Source organism: Heloderma suspectum, chromosome 6 (genome assembly GCF_057233095.1).
Source record: "Heloderma suspectum isolate Gila_16-S chromosome 6, 16-S_ref, whole genome shotgun sequence".
Lineage (NCBI taxonomy): Eukaryota > Metazoa > Chordata > Lepidosauria > Squamata > Helodermatidae > Heloderma > Heloderma suspectum.
This window is the reverse complement of record NC_139463.1, coordinates 117,410,818-117,423,077: the sequence shown is the minus strand read 5'-3', so window position 1 is coordinate 117,423,077 and position 12,260 is coordinate 117,410,818. Positions and strand designations below refer to the sequence as shown.

At 44.6% G+C, this 12,260-nt stretch overlaps 1 protein-coding gene across 1 annotated transcript; it reads right to left on the bottom strand.

Annotated features, from left to right (window-relative positions):
* Positions 1 to 1,920: 1,920 nt before the first annotated feature.
* Positions 1,921 to 2,859, bottom strand: LOC146342785 (olfactory receptor 6J1-like). Its single transcript, XM_084807982.1, has one exon. It carries the CDS (start codon positions 2,857 to 2,859, stop codon positions 1,921 to 1,923), a length of 939 nt encoding a protein of 312 aa, XP_084664108.1.
* Between the last annotated feature and the right edge of the window lie 9,401 nt (positions 2,860 to 12,260).

The following is a 12,260-nucleotide window of genomic DNA, read 5'->3' as shown; positions in this document are numbered from 1 at the left end:
ATCACTTCAACGGTTTGCTGTTGACTTAAGGGCAATTGTGTAGTTTCCCTTAATGTGCTTATTCCTTAGACCAGCATACTCAATGTACGCCGGTACGGGTGCTCTTACATGGGCATGTTTTGATGTCTGGAGCTGCATAAAGAGCTTGTATGTCTTCTTCAGAATTCAGCTTCTGTCACCCTGTCACATTAAGATCCAGTGGCTCCATAGACATGGCATACGGTGGGAGTCCCCTCCTCACTCTGTCCCACCAAGTTTGTCAGTCTTCCTCCGCAGGTCCAGGTGCTGCACATTGGAGGGAATGACTTTGGCTGTAAGCCAGGCGAGGACCTGATGGAACAGGCCTTGGTTGAGATACAGGTGGTCCGGCATACCTGGCCGGAAGTAGCCTATTGCATCCCTCACTGCTCCCATGGATCAATGGGAAGGAATGGAACGACATTGCCAGTGGCAGGGCACATTGGAAAGTGCACAGAGAAATGGCTTATGGCCAGGTGAATGAGGTGATGCACCATCTGCCAGGGAATTCTGTGGACATGGAGGGAGCATTACAGGTAGGACGGTGTCCGCCTGTCTCATTTAGTGAATAACATATGTCTGTCTGATCTGCAAAGGGGCCTGCAGGAAGTTCTTCTGTGCAGGTGGGGGGAGTTTCACAAGCTCTAGGCTTGTGACTCCTGTGGTGGCTAGGACGGGCAAAACAGGAAAGTAGGGATGGTGTGCATGCAGAGGCACCTTATGGTGACAGGTGACGCCTGAGGGCCCCCCGAACGGGTTGTGCGGCTTGGCGGGGGGATAAGGGTTGCCTGGGAGACCAACCCTACTCACTCACCCAGGTGTTTTGCGGCACCAGGTTGGGGGTGACACTGGAAGGTCTACCTCCCCCAGAAGGGGCAGTCCGGAGGGATGGCGAGATCACCACCACCCCTCAGGCTGGGTATGTTTTCGCCCAAGAAGTGCCAGCTAGCTGCTGACACAGTTAGATGCCCGTCCTAGTTACCCCTTTGCAGCGATTTCAATCAATGTGGCCCAATTTTCAACCCAAGCTTGTTGTCTGCGTCTTCTTTAACCCATCTCCGCTCGCAAATGTACACCTCTATCATGTCTCCCTTTATCCTCCTTTTTCCCAAGCTCCAACTTGGAAACTCCAACCCTGGAGTTCACTCCAACCCTGAAAACCTGGAGTGCTGCTTCTAGTGAGTGTCAATAGTACTCTGGGCTAAATGGATCAATGTTCCTGTGTCCCTAAGTCATGATTAACTCAACGGGGGTTGGACGTGATGGTCTTATAGGCCCTTTCCAACCCTACTACTCTATGATTCTACGATTCCTTGATTCAGGTCCCATTGGTTTCAGTGAGTCTGCTTTAAGCATAGCTAAGTCTGGACACAACCAGAGTAGTCGAATGGATGGAATAAACATCACAGCATTTTACCACAATTGATATTGGAGTCTGCTTTGTTCTTCAAAACAGATCATCCTTTCCTTCATCAAGAACCAGTGAAAGGAATTTTCTGTGTGGATAAGCTATCTTAATTTAACATGCTGGTCCATATCCAAAGAGCCATGCAACACTTCCATGCTGATCAAGGGGGTGGGTGCCTGTTGAGCATCTATTTCAACAACAGCCCCTCCTTATATTGTATGCCAAAACCCTTTTGGTACTGAAGGGAGTTTCAAAAATCATTTTAGATATGGCATGTGGTCTGCTATTGATAGGGGAAAACCCAAAAACATCCAAAGTACCTCTTTAGATCCCAGCCTCTGGCTGAATCAAAGGGTGCCTTCCTGTTCACATAACTGTGTCTTTGAAACCCAAACAAGTGTGCATTTGCATTGATCTAAAAAGTTACATATTTGTACATTGGTGCTAATCTTTGCCCAGAACCAACACATTTCGTTTCCAGGTAGCCCTAACATTTATAATAATAGTACCCAGATCTGATGAACCACCTTCCTTGGAGCCTCTTTGACATTGTCGTTCTTCAGGGTGAAGAGGAATGGGTTTATGAAAGGGCAAACAATGGTGGTCAGTACAGCAGGCACCTTGTGAATGTCCAAAGTCTCTTTCTGGGATGAAGTTACATAGGTGAAGATGGAGACCCAGCAGGAGAGAGATATCAAGGTGAGATGTGTGGCACAGGTGTTGAAAGCTTTCATCTGACCAGTGGTAGTGGGAATGTGCAGGATCGTTGAGATGATGCATGCATACGAAATCAAAGTCATGATGGCTGAGCCAAGAATGACAAGAGAAGACAGCATGAAGTCCTTCAGCTCAATGAAATGGGTGCTACTGCACGAAAGCTCCAGCAAGGGTCCAGTGTCGCAGAAGAAATAGTTAATGATGTTGGAGTTGCCGTAGGTCAACTTGCTAATTTTGATGTGTGGACAGAGGACAGAGAGGAACCCACACAACCAAGAAGCCAACAATATTTTGATACACACCTGACCATTCATGATGGTGTGGTAATACAGAGGTTTACATATGGCAGCATAGTGGTCATAGGACATACATGTCAGAGAGAAAAACTCCACCGTGCCAAGTAAGAAATAGAAGTAGGATTGGGTCATGCAGGCTGAGAAGGAGATGGACTTGTCACCAGAAAGGAGATTCCACAGCAGCTGTGGACTGACAACTGTGGTGAACAGGATGTCTAATATGGAGATATTACCCTGAAAAAAGTACATAGGAGTGTGGAGCTGACCATCTAGTAACACAATGCAGAAGATGACCATGTTGCCAGCAAGTGTTGTGATATACATAGCCAGAAAGACCATGGTGAGAAGGATCCCTTCTTTGTACCCAATGGAGAAATCCAGCAGGATGAATTCAGTCACAGGTTGGTTGAGATTCTCCATGTTCTGCAACTTTTCTCCTACCACTTAGCAAGATTACCCAGGGAGAGTTGGATAGAGAGTGGTTTTAAGAATACCAAGCTGCATGGATTTTTTTATTTATTCATTCATTCATTCATTCATTCATTTATAATACTTACATATTGCTTAATATTTAAAAAAATCTCCCAAAACCCAAACCCAAACCAGGCACTGCTTTCTCTGGCCTGTAAAGAATTGCAACAGATCATACCATGCTCCATGTTACTGCTTTTTGTATTGTTATCATAAAATCTCCAAGCAGTTCACATATAAATATTAAAAATCAGACTTAAATCCAATATTAAAACACTATTTAAAACGACTTCAGTGGCAACAAAACCAATATGTTTATAATACACAATTAAAATGATTTTTAATGTTTGTATGTGAACTGCTTGGAGATTTTTTAATATTAAGCAGTATGTCAGTATTAGAAATAAATGAATCAATGAATGAATAAATAAATAAATACGCACTCACGCACAAATCATCTAGCACTACTCATTTCTGCAACTTCTGATTCCCACTGCCTTCTCGTCCTCTGAAACTCTTGCCACACAATTATCTCATTTAAAGTGCCATGAACGGAGTTGGCATCAAAGGTTGGCATGGTCAGGCACCTGCCATTTTGCCCAAACCAACCGGGGCGGGGGGGGGGGGCTGACAAGAGCTCCCTGAACCTGCTCCTTTTCTTTGCCACTGCAGCCACCTTGTTCACTCACCTCTTGCTCTGGCCCCAGCAACCGGGGCAGCGTGATGGAGAAGCAATAGATGCCACTACGTGCTAACTTCTGGGCTACCTGCCTGGCATGCAAGCAGGTAATAGCAATGATGGGGGAGAAGATCGGCAATAGCTGGTAACAATGCTGGTGAGGAATCTGACTCAATGAGGGGAGAGGGGCTCATGGAGGGCGTCTCACCCAACAGCCCTCGGCATCCTGTAGCTGGCACAGCCTGGGAGAAGTGAAGCATCTGTCTGGAAGGCAACCCAACCCCTTTTCTAACAGAAACCTGGAATGCCAAATCCTATTAGTTGCATCTACACACCACACACACCCCTCACACACACCCCATACACGCATGCACACACACACATCGCACACACATATCACACACACACATGGGTGTAAAATGGCACAACAGCAAAGTAGCAAGGAGTCTCTGGATCCACTGTGGATGCAGCCAGTCTTAAGGTATAATGTATAAGAAAGAAAGACTGACAATAGAATGTTCTAAATATATATTTTAAGCTAAATATATATTTTAAATGTTTCGACTCCCCCCCCCATCCGTAACTGTGTTATTTAGTCTAACAGCACAGCTACAGATGAGGGCGGAAGCTGAAATGTTTAGCTAAAAATATATTGTTAATACTCTGTTGTTCGTCTTTCTGCCTTACATATACATATACACACAGAGAGAGATAATTATTCTTATTTGCAAAAATGGATCTTTATACTCGCCCATCATGCACATATGGACCACATTTCCATTTCTCTCCTTATGGACTGGAGGGAAAATAAGGACCTGGATGACATGGGACATCATAGTTGAGGAATTTGAGACAGTGGACAGGAATGACATGTAGTTATTCATTTCGAATAGCAGTAAATATGTGGGCCAGAGTGATCACCAACATTCAGTGAGCATACGGCACAGAAAGAAGAAGATGGATTTGCAGCTCCCTGTCTTTTGCCAGCCCACAAGCACTGAGCATTGTGTGATTGCCATAAGTGGTATTATAACCTCCACATCATCATTTATAGGTCTGGACCTTGCATCGGCTTGGCGAACAGGGAGATGAACCCATGAACAAGCGTTATAGGCATGATCATTCAGATCATCGCTTCCTGCATCTGATAGGGATTGAACCAGAAATAATTACCATCTGGAGAGATGGCAGTATTAAGCAAAGTCTATTCATAACCATCTGGTATTCACACCTCTGAGAATTCCCCCCCCCAAAAAAAAAAACCTGAGGGACACAGAAATGAGCTGCACTTAACATCATTACTCAGGCTCCAGAGCAGGGGTGTTGAACCTCTTTCAGCCCAAGGGCAAAATTCAGTTTTAGAGAAGCTCTTGTCAGCTGCATGCTGTCAAGGGCTCCTTGGAGGCCTCTCTCAGTCTAATCCAGTAGCCAAGTCCAGACACAGACAAAGGGATTCCTTTCAAAGCTTTATTCTTTTACAACTTAACAACTCTACAGGTAGCAACTAGATCTGAGCAGCAGCATCCCTATGCCCTAAGTTGGAACAGTTGGTCCCCGTTTGAAAGGGAATTACTGGCAGACCCCTGAACTTAAGGACTAGGGAGAGTCCCTCCCCTTTTCCCTTGGATCCTCAGGGCGCAGCCGTTGTTTGCGCGCCAACCGGGCACTGCGCCTCCTTTCCGCGCCCTCCATCTGGCGCCGCTCTCTGCGTCTGCGTCGCGCATCCACCAAGTCTGCTATCTCTGCTCGGTCACTCCCTGGACTGCTTTCTAATCTAGGAATGCTGGTGGGAGGAATCTCCGTCAGCTGTTGGTCCTGGGAAAGAGGAGCGCGCTCCTCTCCCAGGAGCGACTGCTCTTCCTCAGAATCAGAACTACTCTGGGATTCTATGGGCTCAGTGTCCACCCTGACACATGCCAGAGGATCCAAGTCTCAACAACTCTAAACCCCACCACATATTGATGTCTGTAACAACAGAATGATAGGAAGTTCCTCCAACCCCCATCACTATCATCCCACCCTATGCAGAAAACACATTTGGCCACATTGAAGAAGTGGGGCCAGAGTCTAATTAGAACAGACTCATGGCTGCCATGGAGGCCATGAAGTCCTGACCCACTACTGACAAAATGGTCTCAGCATGTATGTCGAAGGCCCCCAGCAGAACAAGCCAAGGAGACTCCAGTCACTCCACCACCAACCCTGAGACCACCCCGGCTTGTGCAGGATGGGAGGCTGTTGTGCAGTGGGGGGAGTAGTTCACCAACGAAATCCCTATTCTGTCCCAAACACCTACCTTCAGATACCCACACACTCAAAACTGGAAGGCTGAAGGATGAGGCAGCTGAACAGGGAAATATAATCAGGTAGACCACTGTGACTCTGCCTCGTTTCTGCTGGAGATGCCATGGACTGAACAGGGAAACCTTCTGCTTGCCAAACATGCGCTCCTCAACTGAGTTATAGTGCATATGGCCAATGTTAGTTGTTGCAACAGAAACCATGAGTCTTGTGTTGTCTTAAAGACTAAGACATTTATTGTGGCCTAAATATTTCTGGTCTGCTGCCCACTTCATCAGATGAACATCTCAAGGAAGGCCTCCACTCCTACCAAGCTGCCTGTGCATTAAGGTCATCAGAAGAGGCTCTTCTCCATGTTCCATCTTGAGGGAAAATGTATTTTGTATGTATAAGGCCTTGCCTGTGGTGGCACCTTGACTTTGGAATGCCCTCCTGAGAGAAGTACACCTGGCATTGACACTGTATTCCTTTCAGTACCAGATTAAACCCTTCTTAATTGCTCTGGCATTTTAAATTATTGAATTTTCAGCTGGTTGAATAGTTTCATTCCTCTCAATTGTATTGTATTGATGTTTAATGTTATACATTGTTTTAACGTTGTATTGAAAGTTGTTTTTTTTTTAATTCTGTATACTGCCCTGAAATCCATTTTTGGATGATGGTGTTATTTTACACGTTCATTAAATAGTAAACCCATTAAATTCATTTTTGGATGATGGTGTTATTTAATGGTAAATCCATTAAATAAGTACATTAAATAAATTAATTAAATCCATTAAATAAATAAGGAAATAAGTAAATCCATTTGCAAATAAGTACATCCATAAGTAAATAAGCAAATCCATTAAAGAAATCCATTTACCAATGGTAAATCCATTTTTGGATGATGGTGTTATTTAATGGTAAATCCATTAAATAAGTACATTAAATAAATGAATTAAATCCATTAAATAAATAAGGAAATAAGTAAATCCATTTGCAAATAAGTACATCCATAAGTAAATAAGCAAATCCATTAAAAAAATCCATTTACCAATGGTAAATCCATTTTTGGATGATGGTGTTATTTAATGGTAAATACATTAAATCCATTTTTGGATGATGGTGTTATGTACACATTCTTAAAAGAAACAACCAAAGTGTATCTTCAGTTGGCAGAGAACAAGTAGTAGTGTGAAAAAATCCCTTTTTGAATTTGAATCCTTCCACTGTCGGGAAGATTGAGGCTGCAATCCTATCCCCACTTACCTGGGAGTAAGTTCCACAGAACTCGATGGGGTTTACTTTGGAGAAGACCTGAGCAGGATAGCACTCCAAGTGATCAACCAAAATTTCTTCCTTACCCACAATACATTAATCCACAGCTATATCCCATGGAAATAGCCAGCAGTGTTCATCATGACAGAAGGTTTCTCCAAGTACGGTGTCTTACAGCCAATGTTCACAACCACTTTGGGCAATGTAAAACTTAATGGTGATCCCTCCCAATAGTTTAAGGCATGGCAAAACGTTTCTACATGTGCTGGGTGTGTCAATGTTTGTGAACCTTTGAAAAGAACTTTGCATGAAAGACCTGGGACCTCTGATTCGTAATTACAGGCTCGGGAGGAAAATGGACATCAGGAATATGGTTTGGGTTGGTTTTATTTGTGCACCCAACTAGGGATGCTGGAGAAATTTGAGATGGCCTAAAACTTGTTTAGATTTCTAAGAATCTGACCTGTGGAATTTGCAGTGGACTGCCCCCTTGGGCCACACAGAGTCGGGTGGACCTTCTGACTTTTTGTTTGTTTGTTTTTACTCCCCCAAAATTTACACCAATTTATTCATAGGAAAATACACAACTTTCTGCTGAGACATGTGCTAACCTAGAAAATATATGCGGGGAAAAGTTGAACGGAGTGGAGGGGGGGCAATACATTAAATGTTACGTATAACATAAATTACTTTGGGCCAGGCACAGACGCTCTGCCCAACCTACCTCGCAGGGCTGTTGTTGTGAGGATAAAATGGAGGAGGAGGAATATGCAGGCTGCCTTGGGTTCCTTACGGAGGAAAAAAGGTGGGATATAAATGTAATAAAATTAAATAAATACATAACGTACATGGTTGTGGACCCTCTTATGGATTTTTTTTTTTTCTGCATAACAGAAAAAAATAGCATTTGTTCCAGCATCCTTTCACAGAGGGATTCAGGGTTTTTTTCCTGCATAACAGGAAAAAAACCTGAATCCATCTGTAAATGGATGCTGGAACAAATGACATTACACAAAACACACGTGGGACAGATTTCACAAAATCCGGACATCCCTCATCTGAACCCCACCACTAGGGATGTACGAACCCCCCACTGTCCAGTCCAGGGGGAGATCCATGGAGGGGCAATTCAGGCCACTCAGGGCCCTGTGGAATCCTTGAGTGCCCAGCCATGTCTGCCTGGGGTGATGGAGTGACTCTCCAGCTCCCTATAAGATGTGATACACTAATAGCAGCTGCTATTAGCCTATCGCATGGAAAATACAGCCCTAAATGGCGTATTGTGCACCATTTGCGGCCATAAAACACTGCCATTGACCTAAATTGCAGTGGTTTACAGCTATATTTAAGTCAAAGTCAGTGCTTTATTTATTTATTATTGTATTTATTTATTGCATTTATATCCCACCTTTTTTCCTCTCGCAAGGAACCCAAGGCAGCTTACATTATCCTCCTCCTCACTGTTTTATCCTCACAACAACAACCCTGTGAGGTAGGTTGGGCTGAGAGTCCAAAGTCACCCAGTGAGCTTTTATGGCCAAGTGGGGACTACAACCTGGATCTCCCTGCTCCCAGCCCAACACTCTCACCACTACACCATGCTGGCTCTTTACAGCCGCAAATGGCGTACAGGGCACCATTTACAACCGTAATTTTGCTGTGATAAGCAAATGGCACCCGCCAGTAGCATATCACATCTTAGAGGGAGCCGGAGAGCTTCCTCATGGGAACTTATCCAGTGCTGGAGGTAAATGCAGCTGCTCATTTGAGTCCACGGTGGAATTCTCCAGCATCCTTACTCACCACAAAGTGGGTAGCATCAAAGAAAGAGGGGTGGGGGGAAGACATATAAAGCCATCTAGAGAGATGGCACTGCTGGCTGGACACTGTCATGATTCATTTCTTTCTTTATTATTTACTTCTTCATTACTTTTTAATATTTATTTATTTATTTATTTATTTATTTATTTATTTATTTAAAACATTTGTGTCCTGCCCTATATCATTAAGATCTCAGGGCAGCATACAGATAAAAGCAATCTGAACAGTATAAAAAAATAAATACTTTAAACACCTAAAAACGTATCAAACTATTAAACAAGTTAATACCAATTAAAATCTAAAACAATAAAATAGCTAAAACAGTGTGCTACTTTGGGGAATGCATTTAGCCCTCAAAGGCTTTGGTTACAAGCCATGTTTTTACTTGGTGCCAAAATGAAACCATGTTTTTACTTGGCGGCGAAATGTCTGCACCACTCGGGCCTCCAAGGGGAGGGCATTTCACAACCGGGATGCCACACCAGAGAAGGCCCTCTCCCACGTCCCACCGTAGTGTATGTCTCTCACTGGTGGGATGCAGAGGAGGGCCCATCCAACAGATCAGAGTCCTCAGGCAGGCATATATAGGGAGATGCACTCCCTCAAATATTATACCACCCAATAATCAAAACTCTCTGGGCAGTTTCATGAGAGCAGTTAGATCAAGGCATGGTTTTAGCATGGATCACAACAGATTTCTTTTCTTGGATTTATACTTGCCATATACTATACCCACCATACTTGCACATCAGCAACTTGGTCAATAGTCCCAGTCTAGAGATTTGTAAACAGAGTATCAGTTCCTGGGACACATCCCCAGTTCTGCAGTGCTTTATTGAAAAGGAAAAACATTTTCCCATTGTTGTACCAGCTGATGCCTTTGCCGATCAGCAGGAGAGAAAGGGCATCGTATTGATTTGCTTGTTTGTTGGCTTGTTTGCTGGTTTGTTTAAATGTTGTATCTCACACTTCAGTATGGGGCTGATATCATAAATTGGACTGGTCCAGCCTTGCATTTAAGCACTCACCCGGTTGCCATAGGCGACAAGACATTGTACGCAGGCGAGTTCATGGAATGCCAGGCAAATGAGTGAGTACCTGCCTCGACCAAATTTCAAGGAACCCATTTCTTGTCACCCAAATCCTTTTCAGAGTAGCAGCCATAGGAAGCACCCTTGTACTGAATCTTGGTGGAAGACAATGCTGTGTTGCATCTGACCTCTGTGTCCAGTAAAGAAAACAAGTGGACTGTCAGAGGAGGAGAGCCTAGCATAGAAATCACCAGGCTGATGGTGGAAGGACAGAGCTCAATATCCATCCCCTGTCAGCCTGCAGTGGGGAAGTTCATACATTTTTGCAGTTCTACTGTGAAACTATCTTTTGTTTTTCTGATGAGGCATGAAGCACAAACTCTGGAAAACTGTTTAGGGATGGCACTTCAGCATCAAGTAGGGATGCTGGAGAATTCCGCCACAGACTCAGATGAGGCCGGATTCCAAAGAATCTGACCTTCAGAGTCTGCAGTGGAGCGACTGCGTTTATCTCTGGGTCTGGAGGAGTTCACATGGGGTGGCTCTCCAGCTCCCTATAAGATTTGTTGCACTAATGATGGCTGCTGTTAGCTTATTGCAGGAAAGTTGCGGCCGTAAATGGCATATTGTACACCACTTGCAGCCATAAAGCACTGACTTTGACCTAAATACAGCTGTAAACAGCTGCGATTTAGGTCAAAGTCAGTGCGTTATGGCTGCAAACGGCATACAATACGCCATTTATGGCTGTATCTTCCCTGCAATAGGCTAATGGCAGCCGCCATTAGCATATCGCTTATTGTAGGGAGCCGGAGAGCCGCTCCGCCAACTCCAGCAGATGCAGCTGAGCTCCAGAGGATTACGCAGGGCCCTGGGTGGCCCAGATTGCCCCTCCACAGACCTGACCAGACACTGGGGGGTTCGTGCGCCCTTAGCATCAAACTTCCTGAACACTCCCTTCATTTTCAGGAAGTCCAGACACAAAGAGCTGACGTACATAAGAATCCTCTTCTCTACAGCTATCTTCTTGACTTGCTGCTATACATGCGAACTGCCTCCATGGAAGACGTATTGTGTTCGAGTTGACGTCAGATAACAGATAAGGATGTACGAAAGTCACTTACCTTTTTGCGGAATTGATTCACGGTGGGGGGGAGGCGCTCCGTCCCTCCCCCCGGAATCCTCGACGGGGGGGAGGCCATCCGGTCCTCCCCCCCCGGAATACTGCCCGGCCAGCTCTGCTCCGCAGCAGCTCCACGGAGCAGCCGGCCAGGGCCGTCCGCAGCCGGACTTCCCACTTGGCATAGTCAATGGTCTGGAATGCTAGGAATGTTCCAAATTTCCAGGGGAGGGGGGACCAGGTTTGGAAGGCTGCTACAGAGGATTAGGATTGCCAGGTGACCAGGCAAAAAACAGATTCATCTCCTCTGTGCCTTTAATAGCAGTTCGTGGTGATCATTTTTTACCTATTGGAAAAGAGAGGAAACCATAGAGAAATTTTGGACAGGAGCTCCAAAATATTGTATGAAGCTATAGTAATATAATTGCTTTTTTGATCAGAAGTTTCATTTTATGACAATTGTGTGTTTTAAGGATTAGATGCTCGCTCTCTCTCTCTCTCTCTCTCAGTCTCTGCCCCCCGCCCCCGTGATCTTGGATGGTGGTTACATTTTTGTATATGAACATGTTGAACATGCTATTATTTCATGATATAGTATTTTTCAATTGCAAATGATCTAATTCAAAAATCTCTCTAGTTTGGTCGACAAATTGTTGGCCAACACCCACTTCTTTCCCCTTGTGTATATAGCTTAGCTGTATTTGATCAGGGGTGGTTATCTGTGTCTAATACAGGAAACATTCTATAAAAGAATAAATAAATTACAGCTGGGACCTGCAACACAGGAACACCATGTTCTGTTCAGAGTACCAGCCAGCCATGTCCTTTGTCAGTGCACACCATTCCAACACCGTCCCATTTTCCCTCCTCACCCTCTCAAACATACTCAGGACATCTCTACATTAAAGGAAAATCCGGGAGCCCTCATGGGCATTTTCTTCCATCTCTGTGGCGCAATGAGAATTGGCTCATTAAACCAAGAGAACCCGACCAAATGTCCTTTCTCACCAGCTCATATATCTTTCAATGAAACTAGCACCATCTAGTGGCTGAAAATGGCAGTGCACCCCATAGTATTGAAATGTTGTTGTTGTTCAGTCGCTCAGTCGTGTCCGACTCTCCGTGACCCCATGGACCAAAG